Raw genomic sequence first — 27,358 nt, forward strand, 5'->3', positions numbered from 1 at the left:
CTCCAAGCAAAATACTTGTTGATTAAATGCTCAAACTCCCCAGTGTCCTGGTGCAACCTCTGCCACTCAGCAGCTGCAAACTGAGCAATCTGTCTTGCAAAGTGGATGAGAAGTACCCTCCTCCGAGGACCACTGAGGGTATTAAGTGCAAGAAACATTTAGTGACATTTAGTACAGAGCCTGGTATATAGTGAAGCATCTATTAAAAGGTATGTGCTAACAATTTTACTCCTGTTACAATATATAAATAGTGAATGGGACAAAGTCATTTAGTTGTAAAATTAGGCAGTTCTTATTTGGTAGTTCCTATTACATTGTTGAAAGAATTCACTGTATGTAAACACTATCTTGGCTTAAAAGCTATCTACTTTCTAGGATTAATATTTTAGCGGAACAAGTAAATGGATCTTTCATTTGATCGATATCTCTGATACTTATCATTGTTCCTGGGAGTTTGGTGCTATATAGTAGTTGTCAGCCTTTTTGAGGGAATATCAAAATGTTAGTCATTTCTGCTTTGCAAAATCAACTGCCAAAATGCTTTTTAAGGAGCTTGGTTCTGACATATGATTTAAAAACACTTGTGAAAAACTATTCATAAACTGATTATTCAACACTAGTCTCACTCACACAACACTGCCTCAGATTAACCACGGCTTTTAAATGTTTCTAAGAGATTCTGGTCTCACAGCTCCAATAAGCATGTAATAGAAAACACATGTGAAACATCCATGGGGAAACGCCCACCCCACCATCGCAAGTAGACTCTGGTGGGCTGTTTTATTGGGTTACCCATTTTACCCTTTATGGTGACCTACAAAGTTAAGTTCCAGCACTGAAACCTGACAGTACTTTGCAATGCATTACATCAGAGAACTTTCACCAGAAAAAGCACTGGCTTTAAAAACCAAGCTGGACTCTGAAGATACCTGAAAAACTGCACTCACTGAATAGTAATGGCATCGGGAGAGTGATGGAGATGCCAAAGAAGCCTTAGTAAGCCATGAGGAGTGACGTGTTCTCAATATTTGAAAAGAAATTACAGAACATTTAATTAGCTTTATTACATGGTGCACTTAGGGCTCATCATTAACACCCTTTGACAGAGACAGGTTAGCCTGGCCTTGAAAGCTCAGAGGACGCAGTGCCTTTAAGATGAACTTGGGTGACTGCCCAGAGTTTCTGTTAGTGCTCTCGTTTTGCAGTAAGGCTCAAGAAATAAGTAAAAGCTTGTGGGATATATATATATATATATATATATATATATATATATATATATATATATGTGGTATCTTCCTGAAGCACTCTAATTTTTGTGCTTGGTGCCTATATCTAATAGAGTATGTTCCTACGATCATTTGGAGGAGTCAAACTGAAGAATCAAACAGAAAATTCTCATTTCCAGCCATTCAAATGATAATTAAGATTGCCATAAATTATCTCCAAACACACTAGCACTAATGCTTCCAGACTGCCAAGACATACTATCTGCCTGCTGAAAATCTCCATGGTATTCACTAGAAGGCATGTGACACAGTACTTCACCCAAAGTGTACTAATCTTGTGCTGTGAAGTAATTCTCATCTCTTCTCAACATGCCACTAACTTCTCATACTGATGTTTGTGATTTAAAGCAATACTTTCTTGGAAAGAGAAAAAGCTGGTGCAAAGGACGGTGTGAACTCTTGATACTGTTCTATTTGTAAGATTCTCCAAGGAATGGTCTTTAAAGAATATGTCAGGATCAATATGGTGAGCTTTTTTCAGAAATTCAGCTAATGTATATTCGTTCTTTTTTTAAAAGACAATTGCACCTAATAAAAATTTTACAGAGTTAAATTTTTACAAATCTCTCTCCTCCACTGGAACATATTCAAGGTCAGTTTTAAGGCAGAAGTTCAAAGTGTGAATTGATGGAAAAGTACATGGTATCCCTTCTCATTTCGGGAAGTATGCAGAGCATTGTAAATATGTTTATAAAACCAGTGCACGTCAAGTTTTTCTTTGAAACGTGGCAAGAGATTTGGGCATGATACTTCCTGCCTTCAGAGGAAGAGCACAGGGATGATCTTTGGCTAATTATTCTTTTACCGGTTAAAATACTACCTGTAAGACCTCTTGAAGATAAGTTGGAGTTTATAACATATTTAAGTGACTTATATTCCCTTTCACATTGAAGGACTATGAAAGCCTGTAAGATGAATGTATATATATGTATAAACTATATTTTTTGCAAATGGAGCAAGTATTTTAAAAAATTAAAGCAGAAGATCAATTTAAGAGTCACACCTAAAATAAACAGACCTAAGACACCTAATTATTAACAGACTAATAATAGTCACTATCCCAGGAAGAGTAACAGTAACTTTTCATATTCTTAGTTCTGATTACAGCAGAGCAGCTACCAAGGATGTGGAAACTACTATGTAGATGATGTTGGGGAATTCTTGCCCTGAAACAAAACCTCCTTGAGCCCTACAAGGAAGTCAGTAGTTTAATAATTTTAAACATAAAAACTATCTTATTCTAGGGGGAATCCAACTTGGGATTTAAGGCAACATTAACATTTTTATAAATTGGATTCAAAAGCAATTCTTTTCGGTGACAAAGATGCATGAAAACTTCCAAATTGTATTCTATAGGATAACGCTCATTTTAAAAACTTACTTTTCCATGCACTTGTTTATATCATAACTGAGTTTTCAGAACTACCCCAAAGAAACAGGACTGCCTGAATGAGCATTGCTACCTTTCTTCTTGTTTTTAGGTTCCTTCTTGAAAGAGCTAGCTGCTATGTGAAGCGTTTATCACATAATATTGGGTAGGTTCAGATGCTGAAAGTATAATAAGACAGAAAATGAAAATGTTTGATTATATAATGCCCCATCCTATCAAATAAAATTTTGTAAGTTCCTGAAGCATTTTAGCAAAAACAATTACAGGTCTATAAATCTGTCCAAACATTATTTCTTACAGAGAGGTTAGAGAATTTCTTCTAATTTGTTAATTATCTATATGCATAGGGTATAACTGTCTCTAGTTGTGCTGTCATGACTGCCTCAATGTCCTGAGTGGATTCAAAGCATTCACCTTTCGTGGTCACTTAGGTCTTGGAGAAAAGCTGAGCGCTGCACTAGCCTGAGTGAGTGAGATGGAGGAGGACACACCATGTGGATATGAGCCTGCCTCTCCTCTGGACAGCGCTCAGCAGCAGCATGCGCCGTATTTTTGATCACACCTTGTGAAGACACTCAGGACTGTCTCAGAAGATAAGAATGATGGCATCAGTGACCCAGGCGAGGATGTCTCGAGGGAGAATTAATGGCAATGTGTCTTTTTGTGTAATACTTTAAAAAACATAAACATACAATGTATTTTTTTGATCAGTCCTCACAGGTACATGACTTCTCATCTACTTACTGTAAATGTTTATAATACTTCTTACTGGTGTATATTTCACTGTTATCCACCTTCAGATAGAGGAATACAAACTTAATTTCTTGCTCTTTAAAATTCAATAGGTAATGCCAAGTGTGTCCATAAGGTGATTTCTAACTTGGTGGAAGCAATCGAGAACCACTAAGCTTTAAGAAGAATTTGGTATGAATGATTATGATATAAATAGGAAAAAATCTATTTGTTGAGATTCAATTATATGATTTTTGAACTTGGAGTAAAACCTTCCCATGATAACAAAAATTGCCATTCACAGCAGTCTATAGATACTTATCCTTAAACTGCAGAAGTATGTTTTAGCAATTTCTGAATATATTGCTGAAAAATCAATTTAAAAAATTCATTTTTATGATGCCCAAATTTGATGGTAGGGCCTCTATTTTATTTTTAATTTGTGTATGATGCAACAAACAAAAATATTTTCAGAATATTTCCTTATCAAAGTTTTTCTCCTAGATTTTGCACATATGTAATGTTTATTAGAAGACAAATAGACAAGTATTTATTCCTACTCTTTTACTTATCCAAAGGTTGTAGTCTGAAGCAACCTAAATCAAAAGGGCAGGGGTGAAGAAAAGGATCAATGTAGCAAAGCCAATTAAGTAGCACACATAAAAGTGCACGTTAACTACTTGAAAAAATTCACATTTATTTACTGTCAAACCGTGTTAAACTTTACACTGGATATTAGTGATGGGCTCATTATTAACAGGTTTACACAAAGGGATGAAAAGAAAAGCAGAATCTTGCTGAAACAATTTACATTTCATTAGAACTTTATCATAAAATAAATTAATTACTAAATATAGGCAGAAGGAATATGGAAGAGTAATATTTATGTTTTATTTTATTTTTTAAAAAAGAATAGGCACCTTTTGTTCACTAGAAAGTTTGTGAGAAGTGCCGAGTGCCCTCCTTGCCCCTGTTCAAGAATAAACAGATGGCCTGACACACAATCTGTCCTAGATTTCACCACACTTGTGCAAGGCTTGGCATACCTGGCTTCAGAGGGTTTTCTCCTCATTAAAACACCTTCTTTTGGCAATAAGAAATCTAAATGTAAGAATAAAGACTAACTGGTCAAAGCAGAACACTGTATACAGTGGAAAATAAGTGACCATGGGTAGAACTTACTATGACAAAGTGTAAGAAAAAACATTTCGTAACATATGTGCAACCAAGAGCTTTTCACAATATTTTCTTCAAACTTTTAAAATTATTTTAATGACATTATATTTCCGTTGGACACAAATGTATTTATTTTACCTAGCAATAGAACAAAATATAATTTCTTTAGCCATTTTTCATGAGAATAGTTCACTGTACAGTTGAGGAAACATATGAAATAAGGCCTGTGGCTTGATTGCTAGTGGTTAAACATGTTTTCAATCTTTGCCTTAATGTAAAAGATTTGCAGTGAACTGCAAACTGACGCAGAATATCTCTCCTGCTTTCCAAGTCTTGTCAGGAACAGTAAGGTACAGTAAATTTGTCCCACAGGATTTTAAAGCCTACGTCTTGTATATAATACAATGCAGGCCTACAAAAATGGTGCAGCCATATTTACAAATTTAGTTCACACACTGCTGCAGTAAAATGGCTGGAAAGTTGTGTTTCGCTTGCTTCACAATTTCTCTAAACAGCAGCAGAATCTTAAAATACCTGGTTGGCATCTCTTTTCTTTGTAACAAATAATTCATTTAGTATACTCTGTGTATATACAAAGTTTCTGTATGTTCTATAAAAATTCACAGAACTGCAAGGTTCAGTCATCTCTCTTTATACCAGAGAACCACAGGTCAACAGAATCTTCTCTTCAAGCAGAATGGGGGGAGCTGCACCGGGCCAAGAGTCTTTGTGTATTAATACTTGCATGTGGCCCGCGGGGTTCCTTAGCGGCACTGTTAGAGACTGGTCACCAGCTGCATCTGCCCTTCTCTAACATCCCCTTCCGGGATGCACCCTTCTTTGTTAATGGGGATTATGTAACCGTCGCTGTTGCCCCTGCTGATCTGGTAGCACATCTGAAGCTGATGATGGCCAGACCCAAGATTTGGCATGCTTTTGTAGTAAATGTCCTCGTTCTCACTCCTCCTGGAGGGAGACAGGTCTTCCTCCATGTCGGGGCTGCTCTCAGGGTAGGGAGAGTCTCTGAGGTTGGGCATGCTCGTGTAAAGAGAGTCTCTGTTGGGGGACTGCAGGTGGTCCTCGGCCTCTGCCGTCAGCTGGGAGACATAGCTATTGGTTCCCTCAGGCTTCACTTTCTTCTGGGGTTGGTAGAGAAGGGAGTGAGTCCGCTGAGGGATGAGCGGGGCCTCGAGCTCTTTGTGATGGAGCTCCAGCCCTGGATTGTCGCCGTGCATTAAAGACGAAGCATCTGCCACCAGAGCGTCCTCTTCGCTGCCACCGCCTCCAATCACGGGCTTGACTGGTAGTGTGAGCTCGAGGTTGTGGGTCTTGCCGCCGCCCCGGAGGTTGTTGTGCACTAATTCTGAAATGATCATTTTCTCAAAAGCAGTATCATTCAGACTTAGTCCACAGTCCACCACTTGGACACTGTCACTGTAGTCCCCCTTGCGCAGTGAGTAGCTGTTGTTAAAATTACCATTTAGCGGTAGAGTATCCATGGCACTTGTATCCCTGGCATTGTTCAGTGAATGTCCTGAAACCGAAAGGGGGGAGTTACCGTTACTGCCTCTGCTCCTTTGTTAAGCAACGTTATCTCTTTTGCACAAAACTCTTTAATGTCGTTCAGGACAAAGTTGTATTCGAAAGCTAACACTTGAAAAGTGCCAGGCTTTCCTGCATTTCCAACTGTAAACAGTAGCATCCCCTTAGATAACAGGAAAAAGTGTTAAAAAAAATAATACTGTTTTCCAGGGAGGAAAAATGGCATACAGAATATTACTGCTTCAATTTGAGGGAGATGGTAGTTATTAATTGAATTTTGGTCGAATCTCTGACATGCTTTACAACCAAGACTTCACTCCATGCCCTTGCATAGTTAATGCAAAGCAATTCATTAGTGACATTTACATTTTAAAGTACAAGACTATGGTTTATAAAAATAAAATTAACAGAATTTGTCCTAAACAACACTAAATTAAAAAGGAATAAATTACATACAGAACCGAAAGGCAAATGTACAACATAAACCCACATATTAGCAAGCAACTTTTAAAAACAACATTCTAACATTTCCTTTTTCTGGAGATGAAATTAAAAAAAAAAGAATGAAAAAATGGACAGATACAAAAGAAATCATGTTAAACAGAGACAGCCATCTCTCACACTGACTGGACCGAGGGCCCACAAGCACCATCCAACAACACGATAGACAGCAGGTGGAATGACTCACTTTGAACAACTCACATCATGTCTGTCTGCTCAGGCTATCTGGCCTAAGAGTAGCTGATATATAAAAGAAAGTAAAATGATTTATTGTAACATGATGAAGAATTTCTAAGCTTCTCAGCAACTTAGTCAGAGCAAGGGTTCAACAAATTAGATTACCAGCAAAAGCAGCCTTTACTTTTCATTTAAGATTGCTTATGATTTTGATTTCTTTTGGTACTAATCACCTCTCTAATAATAGCAATGGCGCCAGGCTTCTAATGGTCAACGTTGGCCCGCAGCCCTGCAGTCTGCATCAGTCACAGTGACAGCAGCAAATGAACCAGCAGAGTCTACTGTACAAGACTGGCCCAAGGACACCATGGGCATGGAAGTCAAACGCAGAATGTTCAGAGATTTCTCAAGTATGGGTCACAGAAATTAAACCGAGAATAGATATTAACTATGGAATGGGAGAAGGGTGTCAGCCTTGGCTAATATATTTTTATTTCTAAAGGAATGAAGGATTGGATAAATCTGCTTGAGATATGAAAAGAAGTTTAAGAGGAAAAAAAACATGGCGACATGCTCTATTTGAATTTGTTGTATTTTCTACAGACACATAAACATGTAAACTAGGACATCACAGTGCTTCTCAAGCAAATGAAAAAAGAAAGTCAAGAGAAAATTAAATGGTCTGCACGATGGAAAGTTTAGTTATTCATTCTCAAAATCCTAGAAGAAAAAAAAAATCACTTGTCTACAGATAGGTCTGTAAAAAAAAAATAAAAAGAATGAATGATGTTATTGAAATGAAACTGACCACTGTGAGGCTGCTGCATTGTATGCAAGGCTTGGAGGAGTTTAGGGAAAACTTTAATTCTTGGAAAAGAATAGGAAATTTTCCTGTTTAGAGCTCACTCCACACTTAAAGCTGCAGATATCCTAGAAAACTCAATTTCTTTCAGGAAAAAAGAAACACCCAATCTCTGTATGGCACAATTTCACGACCAATTATCCAGTCTGATAACTATTGGGTATGTTATGATTGGGAAGTAATTGTTACTCATAGTATTTTAAAACTTTTGACCCAGGTTCTACATTTGAAAAATGTCCAATTCAATTGTATCATGATCCCTGGGAAATGGTTATTTGTAAGGTTTTCTTTAGCTTGACACACTTTTCTAGCTTATAAAAAATTAGTATGCATGTGCCGCCATTTTATTTACAAAATCTTCAACTAGAAAACATTTGGCACTTTCAATTGTAGGTGACGGACATAAACATAAAAAGCTAGCATTTTTTCCTCTGCAGAGGCTCAATCTTTTCAAACATTTTATTTTCTTTTTATCATCCTTACTAAATATAAAAATATATTCTGGATATAATCCCAAAGGTGTTTTCTATGATATACTGCAGATTTAAGGCTTCTTTGGTTTTGAAGAGGCATCTTTTTCTGCCCAAGTTCAGGTAATTCACTTGAAGATTTTCCACAGCCTGTAGCAAGATTACTGTGGGGATGCAGAAATGATAAGTCAATTATTAAGCATTTTGGCTGACAGTACTTCAGGCTTAATAGAGCAAATTATTTCAGCATTGCATATATTTAAGTGTGGACAGCATTTGCTACAGACCTCTGTAACTCACAAAAGACAGTACAGATAGGTGTACTGTGTGAATTTGGTTAACATTTTAGTTGCAAATTGTGAACCACTTGCCCGCTGAGTCTACTTCATGATTGCTAGTTATGTTTTAATTGTGCCCGTTAAAAATCATGCTGAAAAAATTTACATTTGATAGGCAAAGTTAAGTTTTACTCCCATACTTGTCTCTCTGTAGGTTGCTAGAGGAAAGCGTAAGGAAAGTAAGAAAACAAAGAGAATGAAAACAGAAGCTGCAGTTACGTTAAAAAAGAATTTTAAGAAAAAAAAGAGACAAAGTTCTGTGTTCAATTTAGCGGTAAATATTATTCAGAAAACTTATGTACTAGTGTAATTATATCATCATTTTTACCAAAATCTTGAAAAATCTCTTAGTACTAAATATATATAAAGCTATTAGAAGACAGTAAACAGGACAGGTTAGTGACAAATTTCTCCCTCCCCCCGATAGGTATAAACTGACTAATATTAACTGTATTCTCAAAGTTTCCTTAAGACAAGAGGAAAACTACCATAAAGCTGCACTATACTATAGTTTGGTTATATTGATAATGCCAGATGTAGTTTTCTACACCTAGACATCTAAAGGATCATATTAGCTAGTTTATTCTAGAAACAAATTTTGCCAGCAAGATTTAGAATCAACTCAACAATATATTACATAGATAGGATACCTCTAAATGATATAAATCTTGAAGATGGGCTCTCGGACCATGTGATGTCAGTCCTGTAATAATATATTAAGATTTATGCCACCTGTGTTAAAAACATGGATAATTATTGTAAATGCTATCATGACTGAGCTTTTACTATAATATAGTGCAGTTTTAAAAGCCTGGCATGGGCATTACCATAATTCTTTGTAATTGAGAATTAAAGATATAATAAATATAGCACCTTGAGTATTTTACAAACAGGGCAAAGACCAGAGCTCTTTAGCAGCAGACAAAGGTAGTTTTATTTGTAAGTATAAGCACACCTGGTGAGTTAAATACAGGAGCTGAAGGGGCATTGCATACAACTGTTTCAGCCAGCAATGTGTTATAGGGGTTGTTAGTGCCGTGAGGTCGAAGAAGAGGGTTTGTTAGTAGGTAATTACCAGTCATTCCTAAAGCATAAAACAAACAAAAAAACAAAAACAAAAATATATTAGTTCTCTTATTTTAGTATTTATTATAGTTGTATATTTTCTTTCTTTTTCTTATTTATAAGTACATCAGGTTAGCAGACAAGTTGGCAATGGGAAACCTGCCGAGATTTTCTGACTGTATTTGAACTACTAAATTTGAAGGAAAAAAGGGAGAGGGAAGTTAAATTTCAGTAATTCACAGGTGCCTTGTAAGTCCCCCAAGTAAACACCTGCTGAGGATGACATTTACTAATTTATACAAAATTACTGTTAAACAAAAATGGCAATTAAATGCATAGAGATCAACATTGTTTCAAGATGTTACTGCTTAATATTAAAAACATAACCACCGAAGCCCAGAAGAGGGAATCTCATACTTTCCCATTTACAGGTGTGGGATTATCCCTCATGAAAACATCTGTGTTAATACCAACTCACACAAGCAGGAGGAAAAACAACTTTCACAGACAAGTAAAAATTATGACACTGCAAAAAGCTTCCCTTAGTAAAGGCAAAAGCATACATGCTGAGGGAAAAAAATAGGTAAGATGAATTATTAGACCACACCCAAATTCTATATAAGGATTTGTTTTGTAATCTCATGTGCCAGGTTTCAAAAGTTAATCTTTGAGCAATTCATTTATTTTTTGATAGAATCTTAGTAGAAACAAACAAAACATCAAAGCAATGGCATAAGCATACACATTTCACTCATTCTAACTGATTAACTGTCAACTTCACATAGCAATCATGTTTTGCATAACTAATGTAATTTGACTAACAATATTTTAAAATTCAGGCTCATTCTGATGTCATTTAGACTTCTTTTGTTTTCATTCCAACCCAGAATCTTGCCAGAATGTCAACATTTCATTGTGATAAGATCTACTTTTTGTTACATTACACTTCAGTATATCAAAACTGAAAATACCTGGATAAATTATCTTTTCAAGGTCGTAAGCAGTAAGAATTTTTTATATTAGAATGAAATCTACTAATCTCTCACCCAGAATACCTGTGTATATACCTGTGTGTGTGTATCTTGCAAAATTATTTTATTTCCTAGGGGTTATGTGCACTTTTATGATAAATGCTGCCACTAAAGATACATCAAACAATATGGAAAAAAATACTTCATACACTTTATATTCTTTAATTTTTAAGTTAGGATCTATTTAAATATTTTAGCATTTATTATTTTTGAAAAAAAAAAGATGTTACAAAGACCAGTTTTTTCACTGCAAAATCAGCACTATTTCACATGGAATAGTAGTTATTCTAATTATATTAATGTTTTAAGAAAATTTTCATAAATGCCTTGCTTAGGAAGGAAAAATGTGTACAGGGAAAGCATCTTAGTCTGTGGCAAAATGTGCTCTAAATAATCACTTTTTTCCAGCCTTCATTCATTAACACGGAGTTTAAAGTTATATTTTACGTATTTCATTACTGAATAAAATTACTGATTTTATATGTGATGATGAAAGATGACTGAAGAAATTTACAAACTTGTGATAGAAACCCCAAAGAGGAAAGTTTACCATTTTCCCTATAATTATTCTAAGTTTGCAAAAAGTATAAAATTTATACTGTATATTGGGAACTCAAAGTTTCCTAGTAACTGACCTTGATTAAGTGTTGAAGTGCTATTGATGTCACCTGAGATAAAAGAAGATTCAGATTGTTTTCTCACAGTGTCATTCCACATCCTTCTTATACGACTCTATTAACATAAAACAGCAAGACACATAAGTTATGTTAGTTTTCCCAAACTTACCTTACTAACAACACACAAAGACTTATTCTAAGCAGTCTGTGTAGGATTATGAACCACCCTTTAAAAGAATGTGTGTTGTTTTGGCTCTAAACCTAAAAATATCTACACTCTCTTGTTGCTTCTTTAATAAGGGACATTTAGTTTTCCACTCTTAAAAATGCGTTATTTTATTGGCTTAAAAAACAGTGGTGATGATGACTAGTCAACAAATGTTCAATGTGGGTGCCGTGAGCCCCGCGCCGAATGACCTTAGGATTTTAACTGAGTATGATGTACTTAATGAACCCGGCTCTTCAAAAAGGAGGACATTTACACCTAAACACCTCGAGTGCATGTTTAAAAAGAAATTAAAATCAAAATACTAAAGAACCAGGTATTTACTACCTGGATCATTATAATGAGGAAACAATTAGTGCATCTAAACAGAACATGTCTCAGTAGGCTTTCTATAAATAAGGTTAATTAAAGATGCTGTCAAACTCTCTGTTACCTGTGTGCCAGAGGAATACCGAGCGCTGGTTCTGGTGGTTGATGCCTTCACAGAACTGTGGGGGCTCTCAGTTGGGAGGCTGCCACAGCAATACGAATGTCTGAAGCACTTGCCATATTCTTTCCGTACCTGCATTGAATAAACAACCACAGAACGCAGGGATTAATATGGGCGTGCTTGCTTTTGTCTCTTTAACAAAATGAACAGGGAAGACAACTGTGCAGAATTAAAAGTTCCACTAAGACATATGCGTGAAGAAGATACACTGAACTTGCAAAAACCAAGTTCACTGAAATCGCTAAAGCAGTATCACAAGTATTTCAGTCTGCTAGAAGAACTTGTGGGATCTTTATAATTTCCTTAACATATGGAAATGCTTTGTACCCTGTGATTATGCAAGTGTTGTTCATATACCAGCAATATATTTAAAGTTTTATTCTGTATTTACATACTTCATACCTACACTTTTGTATTTTGTGCTAAGAAAAATCAAACAAAGTTTAGTATTATCTTACCTTGCTTGATTTAAAAATTCTTCTTAATTTTCCTTTCTTAAACTTTATTTTATATTGAAACAGTGTGTTGGGGTAAATTGTCTATTCTGGCCTTCAACTTGTAATTCTCCTGCCTCAGCTTCCAGAGCAGGAAGGATTACAGGCATGCTCTGCTATGCTCAGTACTCACTACAACCACCCAATCTATAACTTGGTCAGTCTTTTATGTTGTGCGTGACGCATATCTCCTTGGTAAGGTAAGGCAATACCTCTTTAACGGGATTGCTAAGTCTTGTGGGTAAACCTGTTTGTAATGACAGGACTATTTTGGCTCAAAAACAAAGGGGGAAAAAGGGACTTTGATACATTTGCCAATAATTAGGATGGAATGTTTTCTTCATTTTCTGTTATGTCCAGCTTTAATGTATAGTGTGCAGAGTCTAGAACGCCTGAACTCACTGTATTAGCACACAACAGAACTGTTTATGCAATTTCCATTCACATTAATCAGTGGCTCATGTAATTTCCCTTTCCCGCTAAAGCTTTATGAATAGACAGAAAAGCTGTTAGGCCTAAAAGGAAGTTTAAACCAACCTTTAAGAAGCTAAGTCCAAACAACTGCTAAGTAATCATCCTCATCTTGAGCAGGGCGCACAGGACAGGGAGGAGGGGGGTGCTGCTCAACTGTGTGTATTCTGGCAAGGATACCTGTTTTACTAAACATCTGAGCCAGCCTTTGAAGTTACAACACACCAGGAGCAGAAATTGCGTAAGAAAAATTTTTTTCTAGCACATTACAAAAATCCTTTCTAAATGATAATTCCAAGTTATATGCCTGCAGAGACCACGGCTGGGACACTTATTCCTTGCACAATTAGAAAATTAAAGTCACTAGATGACCTTTCAAATCTAAGTGCACTTGCATTTTCACTGTCGTGACTTCACTTAATTATACCTATTAGAACAAAAAACATTGTGGTTACTTTTTTCATGGCCTAAATATGTTCATTCGAGCAGGAAGAATCAGGATTTTAATTTAACCATTTTATATCATGTGCTTAACAATCCATCCTGGCACTGGGAAGATGTGTCCAAGACTAAGGATAACATTTTAGAAAGAAGCGCAACACGCTTTTAAAAAGTAGTTGTTAAAGTTGAAAGCACAGTAAAAACTCTTTGTTCATTTAATGCATGGAACAGTGTGAAGAAATAATGACTACTTCACCTTTTTCCTGCTAAGTTTATGCTTCATGTCAAAAATGTTTGGCACCATCACCCATAAATTATGAATATTCAGTCCTGCACTTGGATGCAGGACACTCATTTACATAAGAACTATATAAGACCAAAGTCATTCTGTACAATGCTGAGAAAGTAAACGTTCACCGTGATTATGTTATCACATGATACCTCACAGGATGCTTCTACATATTTAATGGATATTAACTGGCCTGAAATGCTGGATAGCCCAAGACAATGGCAATCAAAATGGTGTTTTGTTCAAATACTACCCTCCGGTGTTGCTTTGGCCTAATGCCTATATTGCTGTGAATGTACATCATCTGTCAGTATTGCACATCCCACTGTCATTAGCTCAAAATTACAGCTTATTTAAAACCGATGGAAGTGACAACACTATCATCTTGTCAGGACTGAACACATAATAGTTTTCACTTTCAAAATTCTACTTCTCGGTTCAATTTAGTGACCAACTAGTGGAGACAGAATAAAAAGACTGCATTAGCTACGCAGACAGGGAAAAGGTTGGAAAGGCATAGACACTTTAAAATTAAAGGGCGGGTAAGCAATTCCTGTAAGGTTACATATCACTACAGATTTCTTTTTACCTTCACCTTCAGTTTATGAATCTTTTTCCTTGCTGACTTTCACTTACCATCAAATCAAGACAAAGTAAGGTGTGAGTGTAAATTGGTAGTTTTTAGATCTTTCAACATTATTCAAAAGGCAGTATTACTAATCATCTTTGGTATGTCTCATGCTTTTAAAATTAACATGATTTATTCCTGATAGTCAATTTCATTTTGGACCACTGAATGCCTATTAGCAAAGAACAGACTTAACTGTTTTGGTATTTTAACCATGTAAATGAAGTACTTTACAGAAGCTACTAGCAAAGTCAAAAATGTTTACCTAAGTATTTGGTTTACCTCATTCTCAAACTCAAAGTCTCATTTGAACCAAATGATGACTAATTTTATGCATCTATTTCCAGATGAGTATTAACATGAATTCGCAAATAAAGACATTTAGAAAAAAAATCAACTGCAGTTTTAAGATCATTTCCTATCATTTCCAATATTTTCAACTGAAAGAGTGCAGAGTGAGCCCCTGGGTGTTTTTTCATTTACTTACTTTCTTTTGGAGAGCACAGTGGAAGATGAAAATGAACACTCCCTGGAAAGCATTAAAGATGGTGAAGAGATATGCCATCACAATAGTCTCCTCATTAACAAAAAGCAACCCAAACGACCAGGTTAGGCCAAGAAGACACAGAAGAGCAAAGGCGCCCAGCACCCAAGACCTGAAAAAATAAAGTGCATTTTTTAACAGGTTCCACGAGGGAAAAAACACTTATCAAGCTTATTTATTAACATATCAGTAGTAGCGGTTGACTTTCTCTATGTTCACATTCAAATTCAACAGCCTTTTGTCTTTAACCTTTCATTGGTTAAGAAAGAACAATAGTATTTAGTACTGCAGCCTCCAGTGAAAACAGCAACAGCAGGTCTGACCTTTTCTTACTCCAGAACAAACAGGTATCAGAACTATATTAAAATACAAGGTGTAAAGTATCCCCCATGATTTTATCGTCTTTTATGTACATTTTGGTTAAAGAAATCAAGGAGCCCTTAATTAGCTTACGTCTATGTTTTGTGAGCCCTGTGGTGTACTCATATGATATTGAATAATGTGACACAGACAGAAAGGTTAAATGGCAGATAATCACTGAACACCTAAACTTCAGATTCTAACAAACTAGTCTTAGGTGAACCTTAGGTTTTATAACTAAAGCATGAAGAAGCCTAGCTGAAATGAGATAAAAACATGAGCACAACTTCAAAATAAAATAACTTTGGAGAGATTTCATCATGAATAGCTTAAGGAGAAAAAAACTGTAGAAAATAAGAGGGAATGAGAAGGATTTAAAGTCAGTGCATTCCATGTCTAACTAATGATCTTACTTGATAAATGGCTTATTATCTTCATAGCTAGAAAGCATTATAAGCAGAAAAGAGAAACAAAATTATTAGACAGAATTAAAATAGAAAGTAATAAGAAAGCATTTATAATATTTTATAAATTAGTCAAAATTAAGAAAGTCAAAATGCAGAGGCAAGCAATTAAAAAATAAAGGCACATTATAATTTAAAATACTACAGCAAATTAGATAATCCAAAATAACTATAAAAATTAAGAGCAATTCATGATATTGACGGATTTGTAAAGAATATAAATCATGCCATACATTTGTTAATGTAGGGTTCTACCTTACCCAGGTAAGTCCGTATTATAGTAGCCATCACAAACACGGTAATTACTGGTGTAGATGAGAAGACAGAAAGAGGAAAAGGAAGAAAAGAGAGAGATGCTAAAGATTAGCTCTCTCTCTTACCATGCAACATGCAATGAAGCTGGCACTAACCTATCCCAAACATCTAATTTTTTAAAAAAAAGTATCCTTACTATAGATCTGCCATTTTTACATTAAAAATAGTATCTTCAATAGTTATAATTCTATTACAACCAACTTGAATACCTCATCTATTTCTCAATTAAGATTCATATTTTAAAAATAACTCTGAAAATGCTTCCATAAGATGATTTAATGAATCAACATCTATCAATTTTTTAATTAGATAGCATTTTTCCATTGATAGAATACTGCAGTTTTTACTCAACACTGAGATAAAGTAAACATTTGTTTAATTAGCATGAAAACAACAGATAATCTTCAAGTTAACAATAGTAATAGAGTAAATTCTCTTAGGAAAACAGGATTAGGAGGAGAATCTGCTCAGAATCCTTAAATCAAAAAGTCATTTAACAAAACAAACTTAACATAATCATATCAGCCATGCAAACAGGAACATCATTTTGAACTGCATTTTAAATTCAAATGAAATTGCTACAGTGATATGAAATTTCCACAAAGCCACTGAAACAATTTCTTTATTCTAGATCAAGACAAAATTACCTAATTTTTGACCAATATCTGTAACATGGTAACAGTGACACTCAACCTTAATTTGTAAATCTTCATTCTGAGTAATTTCTACAGTTCACAGAAGGCAAAAATACTTGTGTTCCCTGTGGAGAATATCTTTTACTTAGCTTGTCAAATATTATAATTAAAATACAAAATACTTACTTAATGTTTTCCAACCTGCTAGAATCTGGTTTCAAAGTGTTTGAATGCTTCACCATTTTGCACAATGTGATCACAAGGAAGATAATGTTTAGCTGTTATAAAAATAATGAATTAGATCACTGTAAACAGCGAAAAAAATGTTTGCAAAAATAGTTAATGCAGGTAAATATCAACAGTGATATGGCAGACACTGATTCAATTTTATGTAAGCAATGCTCAAGTTCAGTTTATGTAAAAAAGCCACTTAGGTAATGTACGATCAATTCTTTAATAGATCATTTGACATGAAATTGCCACCTCATTAAGTCAGCATCATGTGGTAATGATTAAATAAATTAGAAAACCTAAATTAGTTTCTTTGGCTAGATGTACTCTAGGGCCTAAAAAAGTCATCTGACGAACACTGAAGGGAATTTCTTCGAAGGACGGTTTATAGCATGAAACCTAAAACGGAAGAATCCCTGGGTTTGGCATCATAATAGTTGAGTGTAGCTTTTGACTGATTATTAAATGAGATTAATAACACCTGCAGACTATTTCTAAGGTAGTTGTGAGGAGCAAATGAAATACAACAGATGAAAAGTATTCATTGGTTATATGAAGGTAAACTGTTAACACACACTCATGCACACTCACGCACCTCTATTGCCGCCCTATGCTTGAGGATTCAGCACAGGACCTATGCATGCTAGACAAGTACTATAAATATGAGCTACAAACCAAGCTCTTAATTCTTACTTAACTGTGAAAGGCAATCTGCTCTTTCTCACCATGTCTCTGTATTATATGAAAGTGGGTGAAGTCTGACAAAGGCTGTTTTGAGTCCTTCTGAACTCAGCAATGGAATCTAGGTGCAAACAAAAGCAAACTGGGGAAGATGGAACCTTACGCAGAAGGTCTGGAATTCTAAGAGGTCAACAAGAGTGAACTCGGAAGAAACTGTGGTTGATTGTTTTGCATGCCTGCCATATCTTGTAATCTGAGCAATTATTTTGAAGATAACTATAGGGAGTATAGTGACTATTGTTAATTTCCTATCAGTTTGTTTTGAAATCTTATATCATTTTTATTTTCTTTTAATGTCTGAAATTAAAAAAAAAATTTAAAAAAGTGAACTCAGAGAAAAGGGTTATGTTTTGACTGAGGAGAAACGTTTGGTAATCCGCATTTACTTCTACGGGTACCTGCCAGAATGCTGAGGAGATGCAGCTTTATGCTGTAAAAACAGAAATAAGCTCGATTGCTTTTGTAGTTTTTGGCTTTTTATTTATGTTAGCTTCTTATTTTAAACAGAACGAAAACAATATTATTTGGAGAGCTTTACATGACTTACAGCACAAGCCTCACATAATATACTCAGTAAAGGACACGTTTTTAAGTAGGGATGAATGTGATTCCATCTTGGCAGGTAATCAACATAACTCTGTTATAGGAACATGATCCTTTTTACTGAGCCACAATGCCACAGGAGCAAATGATAGCCTTATTTTATTCACTCATCACTATTCCAAGTTTGTAATTGGAAAAGATCATATAGGGCAGTACATTAAAATTTCCAAGTCTTTCCTAATGATGAGTTTGGGCAAAAGCAAAGGCTTTAATCTAGGTTGTTTATTACTTTGTCTACTATGCCTTATTATTTCTTTTGGCTGTAGAATTTTCTTGTAAGGGATAAAGTGAGGTTAATGGGCATAACTTGCATGTGTTGGCAGATAACATTCTTACTCTTCAGTGTTAATTACCTAAGGACAAAAGCAGCTCTGTTTCAAAGCATTTAAAATTTAATTTCTTGAAGTACGTATCTAGAGAAAAAAGTATATTAAATTGTAGAAACATTTCCTTTTATTTTTGAGAGGCCATCACACCTCATCAAAATATAAATAGATGCTTACACTTTTAGGGCTGTTAGAATATATCAACATTTAATTCAGCAAATACATCTTGACCTGTCTGTACCACACAAAGATGTGCTTATAAACGGGGAAGAAGACACAGGTTCTTACCTTTCAAAAATTAGAGATCTATCTAATAATATACTAAATACTGATTAGCTTTTACTAGTACAATTAAGAAATGGGTAAAAAGAAAAATTCTGTACATAGCCTAAAAAACATACCAACCAAAATTCCTGCAAACAAATTAACTACAACTCTTAGTAGGTTAAAATCCTTTTAATTCTCTCTCTCATTCCTTTTTATATCCTGATAATTTATTTTTTTAAATTTTAAGCTTTTAGATTTTGGATTACTTGGGCCAATAGTTTGTTATTTTCTGAGCATATAAATTATATCAGTTTAGGAATAAATTGATGAAATTTAGGAATAAATGCAGCAGTAGAAGCACAATAAAGGAAAAAAGTTACTAACTGTTGACTACACTGTATAAAATCATAACAATGTGAAAAATGTGGCTGAATAAAACTGTCATAAAAAAAAGAAAATAAGTATGATTAATATTAATGTCCCATGGATGAAAACATTGGAATGAATATTTTTTCAGTGAGCAAAGTCAGATAAAATGGCATTCCTTAAGGAAAATATTTTTCAGTGCAACCAAAATAAAATGAAATCGACTTATATAGAAATAAAATTAAAGCATGACTAGGATAGTCTTTTTTCTTTTTAATACTGAAAGCTAGCCAAGTTGAATATGTAACAGAAAACATTTTTGTTTCTTTCTTTGGAAGTAAGATTTTGAGATGCCGTCCTCTCCTTTCCCTTAATTCCACTAACAACAGTTTTTACCATTATACTTTCTTTCTATTAATACACTGACAAGTTCAGAAAATACAGAAAATTCCAGGGGAAAATAGTCAGCTGACACTCTTGCTGTCAGAGGTAGCAGGCAGCAGTTGTACACCCAATTTGCAAATTATTGAGATGCATCTTGCCAAAGATTACTCAGCTACCATAATGTCGTGCCACAATTCAATATACTATGGTCTGGCTGCTTAGCCCAAAGTATTTCCAAATAAAATTAACCAATTTGTTCTGGGTGAGAAAAATATACAAGCTCAATATAAAAAAACAAAAAGCTTTTTATAAAGACTAGTCCAGTTAAAAATAACTCAGGGATGACAATAAATAGAAGCTAAATAATAAATTAACACATAAAAATACTGCCTCGAAGAAAGCCTGAATAAAATAACAGGTGTACTCTTCAAATGACTTCCAACTCATGGACTTGCCAGACTTAACTAATCTCCATTCCCTTTAGAAAACACAACCTTCCCACAATGAGCAACTGGCCAAAACACCCACAGTTTGCACTAGTCAGACTGTAAGCCTACTAACAGTTCATTGTGTCTGCTCCAAGCCTGCTTATTTATACTCTTGCACAGCTAAATCTGGCACAAAGTTGGAAAACTGAAGTGTAAATATAAAAATATAAATTTGAAAACCTATGTTTTTAACATTTTTCTCACTGAGATTTTTGAAAAAATATAGATGTGTCTTTAAAGACAACTAAAATATGGGAAAATAGAATCATTAAAACCTAGAAGGATGTTAACACTCAGATGAATAAAAGTTGTTAATGCATAGAGTGTAAAAAATTAAACTTAAGACTACACTAAGCACTGTTTGCCTTTTGAATACACAAACAATGATGTAATTAATAGGACAAAATGCCATCAATGCAAGACAAAATAATTATGAAAAATTATGCAAGACATAAATCATATGACAAAAAAGCTAAAATAAGTTCCTCAGTCATTTTAAAAAGGAATTTTGCTCATATATTATTTACTAACTAGAAAATCAAAAATATTTGTATCATGTGGTATTGAACAATTTAACATACTATCACCAGCATATATAATAGCGAACTATATCCTGCAAGTAAACAGCATATATACTGAAGCATAAACACATTTTTTAAAATGTAGTTTTACACTTCTCTTATTTACTCCTATGTTTAAAAAAACTATGATGCTAAATTTAAAATTTCACAGAATAAATATTGTTGCTATGATCTTTTTTTGGAGGTAAAACACTCTTATAAATGAAGTTATGATTTTAATAGATTCTCCACTTCTCTTTTCTTAGCTACAACTACAGCAATACAAACCAGAGGTAGAGGAAAAAAATAATAGTTACTCTAAGCCCCCCCCCCCCACAAAAAAAAGGTTGGTTTCAAATGAACTACTATCTGCTGATCTCAGTTCCTTTCTTCTCTGCATTTTTCTCATGATATAAATGCTCTTTCCAGCCACACACTTCTCTTTGTCTTTTTCTGGTTAGAATACGCAATTTCTCTCTTTTTTTTTCTTATTTCCCCCTCCACTTATTTTTTTTGACCTGCATTTTAAAATTAAATCACCACCATCAAACACAGAATATCCCCCATTTTTGATGGGAAGTAAAGTCTGTACCATTCAAGTACTGGTCCTCTCATTCACATTCCAATGAGGCTATTTTTTTGCTCCTTTTGTTTTTCGTTATTCTCACCCCAAAACACACTACTGAATTTAAACAAGATATTCTGGGACAGGTTGAAAGTCTCAATGCCCTAATAAAAGTGGAAAATCAGAGCTATAATTACAGAAACACAAAGATTTGTCTAAACCTGGCAAGTACATGTATCTACTTAATTGTTCGCACAGAGGCCTCCAGAAGGTAAGATTCTATTAGGATTCTATTAGATAAATTCTGTATGTCAACCAAACAGCCTCAGCACCCAGGGTGATGATTCACTTTGGAGCTGAAGCAATATATTCAGGAATTAAGCTCATTTTAACTCCTCCAAGTGTGTGCGTGTACAGGTATAGAGAAGTTTGTCTTAGAACCCTATATGAAAGGCTGACAGCAGTTAGAAAAGGGAAAATTTTTCCTGTTCAACTAAGAATAAATCACAAAACTGAGGCAGTTTTTCTTTTCCAAAGACCAATAGCAATCACTCTTTTTTACCTATCTCAAAAGATGAATTACATAAATTATTATTCAAATAATTCCCTGTGAAGTTTGACGGTGAATTTCAGTGCCACTTAACGATACAGAACAGTAAAATATGAACTTGCATTGATAAACGTGAAAATACAAAGAATCTTTAAAAAGCAAGTCAGTACCACAGTTTACAAGAACTTCAGTTTGTTTTATGGCCATCAACCTGCTCACTTGAATCATATCCACCTGAGCTTAGCAGCTTAAAATTCACTCCGCAGCTTGCAGCGCTGACATGGATATGATGAGACAGAAGAACAGAAACACCACTCTGAAATAACCTAGCTGCACTGCACATGTTCTGACCCTTTTTGTCCTCCCTGGAGCTTTTGCTACCTGGCAAAAGGCAAGTCTAAAACTGTGCTTGTATCTCCAGATCTTTGCTGTTAGCCAAGCAGAAACCTATTTCTCCTTGGGACTGGCAGCCAGAGAGGTGTTCTCTGAAGAAGACTTCTAAATGAGTGTGTGAGCTGAACTCTTACTGAACTGAATTAATTATTAATGATGCAGATGGAGCTGTCCAAATGATAAGAACAGCTCCTGACGTGTCATGATCCAAGCTTTCATTAAACCATTTCAGGCATACTAATGGTTCCCCACTGCTCATTACTTACCAGCACTTTTCTCATAGATATAATAACGCTAGTGCCTGTAGGCAAGACATTCTATAGAAATGCAGACGCCTTATCTTCTCTAGCATATTATTTTTCTTCACAGAACGTTATTATTGAAAATGTACACCTATTTAATACTATGTTAAATGGTTTCAATTCAGGAAAGTCAAAAATGCTAAACCATATTTTTCTAAGAATAGCAGAAGATGATTTTTGTTGAAAGGGTATTTCTTACAAAGATAGTAAATAATACAGTCCATAAATAATACAGTCATTAAGGTTTGTGCCTGAATTGAGTGTTCCATGTCTTGGATCATCAGAGGATACATGTAGGCAAATGTACTTTCAACAAACAGGCTACACTATCATATTTAAATTTAGGTCAGACATTATTTTGCAAGAAACTGTGTTTTGCACTACTATATCACTCTGCCTCTCTGGTGCTGGGATGATTAGAGAGCAAAGCAATTGTAGAAGAATCCAAGATTTGCATGCACTGTGGTTGCTACCCGCTAGGATTTTATTTTCAATTTGTGAACACTGTTCCAAAAAGCCCTTTATACTTCAACTCAAAAGATTTGGCTGAGGATTATAACAACACACTATTCAATAATAGTGCAGTCTCATTTTCTATGGGCAATAAAATGTCCTTTGTCTCTTTTCTTACCCAAAACTCAGTGAAATCTGATACTCTACACTTAACTCTTACCTTAACAGATACAAAACAAACAGAACTGAAGTTCAACAAAAGTAAACACGTGCCATTGTCAAAAACCAAAATATTTTTCAAAACATAAATGCATTTAGCAAGGGCTTAGGGGATAAAGGAAGCTTGTATCTTTAGACCATGCTTCTTCCTGTCAGTTCTTTGTCATTTAACTCTAGAAAGACTCAGGCTGTTAGCAGACAAACTGAGAACAAAAACTGTTGCAATCATCTGGATTAAATAATTAAGATCAGAAATCACTTTTTATAGAACACTTGAGAATATACTACTGGTATGATTCATACAAGTATTAATCTCAATTTTCATTTTGCTTTGAAAATTGTGTAAAATTATTAAATGTAATGATAAAATGCACATACATTTCAAGTGACTTAAAGATTCCTCAGCTACTAAAATTATTTCAAAATTTTATAAAATAATAGATAATTAATGAAATATCCTAAGAAGTTCTTGAGTTCCTTTTTAAAAAAAAATTCTTACATGAGAATTGCTTTTGTTTCCTTTGGCAATCTTTCAGTGGCTATACCACCATTTCTGTCAACACAGTGCAACAATTTAGTAAAAGTTTTAAATACTAAAGTTCTGATAATTTAGCTCTACTCTTGATTGTTTTTCAAATATGAATAGAGCTGGTGAAAGAAATTTTAAAAATGCTTAATGACACTATTCTTAATTTGTATCAAATTTATCTAAAAGTAAAATTTCTTAAAAACGAGTATTTTTATTTGGAATTTAAATAAAACTTAAACAAGTGATTTTATTTCTAATGATTAAAATTCATTTAGCATTCATTTGTTAGATTTTAAAATCTTTCATACCCTAAAGAATTTTGAGCTTAACTATTTATTCAAAAGGATTAAATTACTAGGTGGAAGTTCAGACAGAATGGTAATATTCATTTGCTTTTCTAAAACTCATTTAATTCCTAACATGGATTCTAAGAAAATACATTTTGGATTCTGATATGATGCTGAGTTAGAAATAGGAAATGGCACTTTTCAGGAAATAATTTTCAAAAACAGTAAGTCTATAAACTGTCAACAAGGGTTATCATAATAAAATATACTACATAATATTGTCCTGAATGGCACGTTTATAAACATGTGAATACTTACATAATAAACAATAAACCAAATTATGTTTGCTTAAGAAACACTGCTAAAATAGCAGCTAAAATGTAAGAGAACACAGCATCTGCTTACCAGAATAATAAAAGTAACAGGTCCAATGAAACTCCATATAAAATAGTTGTCAACATGAAGCCAGCAACTATTATGAAAAGAAAAGAACATGCATCAAGTAGTTTCACTGAATCCTCAGCATCACAACAAAAATAGAATTCTTAAAACCTAACAAGATTATCTCTCCATTTGCCTTCAAGAATTTATTTCTTGGGTAAGAGCAACTGTAATAATTTTGAATTCGTTTCTGATTTAACAAAGGATAGCAGTTTATTTACGTCAACTTGCTGTTTTTCATTTCAGGCTTTATGTCCAGTAAAAGCATACAAAATTATGCCTTTGTGGAGAAAAAAATAAACCTTCCCCCTAAAAAATTATAAGACCTCTTCTCTTTTTAAAGAAATATTTGAAAGTTAGCATTCCAAATTACTTTGACATTTTAAAGTTCTACGTGTAATCTTCAAAATTTATCTTTCATGTAAATTTTAAAATCTGCTTTAACCCTATGGAACATAGCATATGCACGTACCAAATAAAAAGCTGTTTAGACATTATGTTTACTGCAAAACAGTACAGCATTCATATAATAACTCCACTAGGAATGGATGAATATGAGAAAAAAATCAAAGCACAGAAAATACAAAGTACTATCGTAAAAGTTGCATGACCTTTTTTAGACAGATTTTACTTAGTAATTCATTTTTCATATAACACTGAATACTTGTTGAATTTCTTTTGTCTTTCATCATCTGTAGAGTCGAAAAGTATTCTTTACTCCAAAAGAATTTTCAGACAACTAATTTTATCAGAGAAAAAAAAAATGGAAGGCCAATTCATGCCTCTAGCAAATAAAATCTTCACATACATGTCCATAAATATCTATATTTTTATAAATGAAAGACAGTAACATACTTTAATCTTCTCAAGCGGCCTGATAAAATACTATCAAAGTAAAACATATGGGACAGAATGTGCTACTGTCATGATTCAGAACAACAGTTAGATACAGTCCGCTGCACAGAGAGAGCTAATGAAGCATTAGCTTAAACCCCAGTAGTTAAACCTGTCAGATGCTTTAAGTTCAGAAGAATTTTTACTTAATATCTTTCTAAGGCCAAAAAGTTATTTACTTTTTCAATTTGTTTCAGGTCAATCTTTTGTGTTAAAAAGAAAGTCCATAATTTAGAATCTGCCTTGCCAGCCTACAAATCCTCTGAACCCAGAAAATTACAAAAGACTTGATTGTAATTTGTGCACGGCATGCCCATTCTCTTACCAATAAAGCTTTCAAATGCTATTTTAGTCTGTCAGGGACCTTCACTGACAGCTAACAGGCTTTAAAAAATTATTCACTTGAAAAACACTCAGGTTGCTTGCAATTACTTACGCTGTTTTTGTTCCATAGCTCTTGTAGTCAATAGCAGCTGAAATTCCAACCACTGTGGCAGGAAACAAGTAACCAGCAACATAGTAATATTTCTTCCTTGAATATTCGCTTTCAAAAACTTCCACTAACATCAAATAGAGCTGCACCCCTTCTAGGCACATCCAAGCAAAAGCTGCCAAAAAGAAAAAGTGCAGAAGACCTGCAAAGATTGGGCAGGCAATCTAGGGAGGAGAAGAACAAGAAACACAAAAGGAGACTCGTGAACAGAAACAGCCCAACCAAAACTACTACCGAACTACAACAGAAATCACTACTGTTTTAAAAACATGTCACCATTTAAAGTACTGCTTCCGCTAAATATATTGTGCTCATAAATGGAAAAAGAGGTAAAACACTTCCAAACATGAAGCATAACGCTGGCAGAGTATGATGCCAAGTGTTCTGCCAGATCTATCACTGTGAGACTTTACTATTCTTAGTAAAATTAAATATCAAATAAGAAACTGTATCTTAATTTTTGTTCTCAAATTATCCATTATGAAATCTAAATATTCTACTTGATGATTTTCTTCACAAATATTCAGAACAGCTGTTTGTAAATATATTATTTCTATACTTTCTGTAATGGAATTTTAGAATTCTGCTTGAAGGCCACATAAACTGGCTCTAATTACAAAGCATTATTTTCCTGTTATATCTGGCGCATTTTTAAATTCACTCTAGAGCAGATGAACAGAAGGCGATGCATTAACTGATTGAGTCCTGTTTCTGACACTGAGACCTCATGATGATGAGTGAACTGCTTTAAATATGAAAAAGGATCACTGGTCAGAACGATTATATAAGCAAAGTGGGATTAAAAAAAATAGTATCTTTACTTCTGTATCCCCAACACTCTTCTATCCAAATTACATGTCTTGATATCAACCCAGACAAATGCAAGTTACATTTATACATGAAATAAATTCACTGATAATATAACTTTATGATTGAGCTGCCCTTTAATTTATTACAAATTATCTTTCAACACTGCCAGGTCAATTATATCATGTTCCAATGTCAAATATTAGCACCAGGCACCACATGAGGATTCAAATCTATTAAAACAATTTTCAGAGCCTCAAGGTCAATAAACTTAACAGGTGTGCTTACCGTGTATTTGGTCTTATCAATGCCTATTAGAAAAATAAATTCAGCAATGAAAAGGTTGATACAAAGGTTCTTGTGAATAGTATTACGGTCACTCTGTAGCCCACGGAAAAAGCAGAAGGTGAAGATGCAGATAGCCAGGCACACTAGAGAAATGACGATTCCCACCCAGGTGATGACTGTAAGAAGCAATTGATGAACTCCATCTTTATACTGGAAATTAAAAAGATACAATGAACATTAGTATTCCTACACAACATAACCTGCAGGAACACGGTTTACACACACACACAGCTCATTTTTAATAATGAATTTTCAGAAGAGCAATATTCACAAATGAGGCTTGTTACTAAAAAGAAATTTTGACCATACAACACAGTTAGTCCTATGTAAAGAATAATCTACGAAAGATGAAGATTTACTTGGATGATAATATAAGAATACATGTATTTAAAAATAATTATTGACATAATTATCTACAGAAATATACAGAAAGTGTTTCCATGATAAACAAGCAAATATATGACACAGTGGACATGTTAATGACTTTACAGGCTAACATAGAAGCCAAGTTTTAAGTTTTCATTTTCTTCTTCGGTCCTATGTTTCATACTGAGAGCAGAGTAAAAA

At 34.3% G+C, this 27,358-nt stretch overlaps 1 protein-coding gene across 39 annotated transcripts in view; it reads right to left on the bottom strand.

Annotated features, from left to right (window-relative positions):
- Positions 1 to 4,085: 4,085 nt before the first annotated feature.
- Adgrl2 (adhesion G protein-coupled receptor L2) overlaps positions 4,086 to 27,358 on the bottom strand; it is a 612,767-nt gene continuing 589,494 nt past the window's right edge. For 8 of the 39 annotated variants that reach the window (XM_063257703.1, XM_063257708.1, XM_063257705.1 and 5 more), the window contains 10 exons: positions 26,732 to 26,941; positions 25,580 to 25,800; positions 24,214 to 24,280; positions 16,731 to 16,822; positions 15,855 to 15,899; positions 14,714 to 14,882; positions 11,847 to 11,975; positions 11,206 to 11,302; positions 9,430 to 9,558; positions 4,086 to 6,118 (listed from right to left, as the gene is read on the bottom strand). In XM_063257703.1, the coding sequence (XP_063113773.1) occupies positions 5,361 to 6,118; positions 9,430 to 9,558; positions 11,206 to 11,302; positions 11,847 to 11,975; positions 14,714 to 14,882; positions 15,855 to 15,899; positions 16,731 to 16,822; positions 24,214 to 24,280; positions 25,580 to 25,800; positions 26,732 to 26,941 (1,917 nt within the window). In that variant the 3' untranslated portion in view covers positions 4,086 to 5,360. Of the gene's footprint in view, positions 6,119 to 6,814; positions 6,868 to 8,580; positions 8,633 to 9,124; positions 9,207 to 9,429; positions 9,559 to 11,205; positions 11,303 to 11,846; positions 11,976 to 14,713; positions 14,883 to 15,854; positions 15,900 to 16,730; positions 16,823 to 24,213; positions 24,281 to 25,579; positions 25,801 to 26,731; positions 26,942 to 27,358 lie in introns of all 39 variants that reach the window. The other 31 variants (XM_063257784.1, XM_063257780.1, XM_013142917.3 and 28 more) reach the window with 21 other exon arrangements.

This window comes from Cavia porcellus, unplaced genomic scaffold, assembly GCF_034190915.1.
Source record: "Cavia porcellus strain 051 isolate PalLab524CR breed Dunkin Hartley unplaced genomic scaffold, mCavPor4.1 scaffold_1, whole genome shotgun sequence".
In the NCBI taxonomy this organism is placed as follows: domain Eukaryota; kingdom Metazoa; phylum Chordata; class Mammalia; order Rodentia; family Caviidae; genus Cavia; species Cavia porcellus.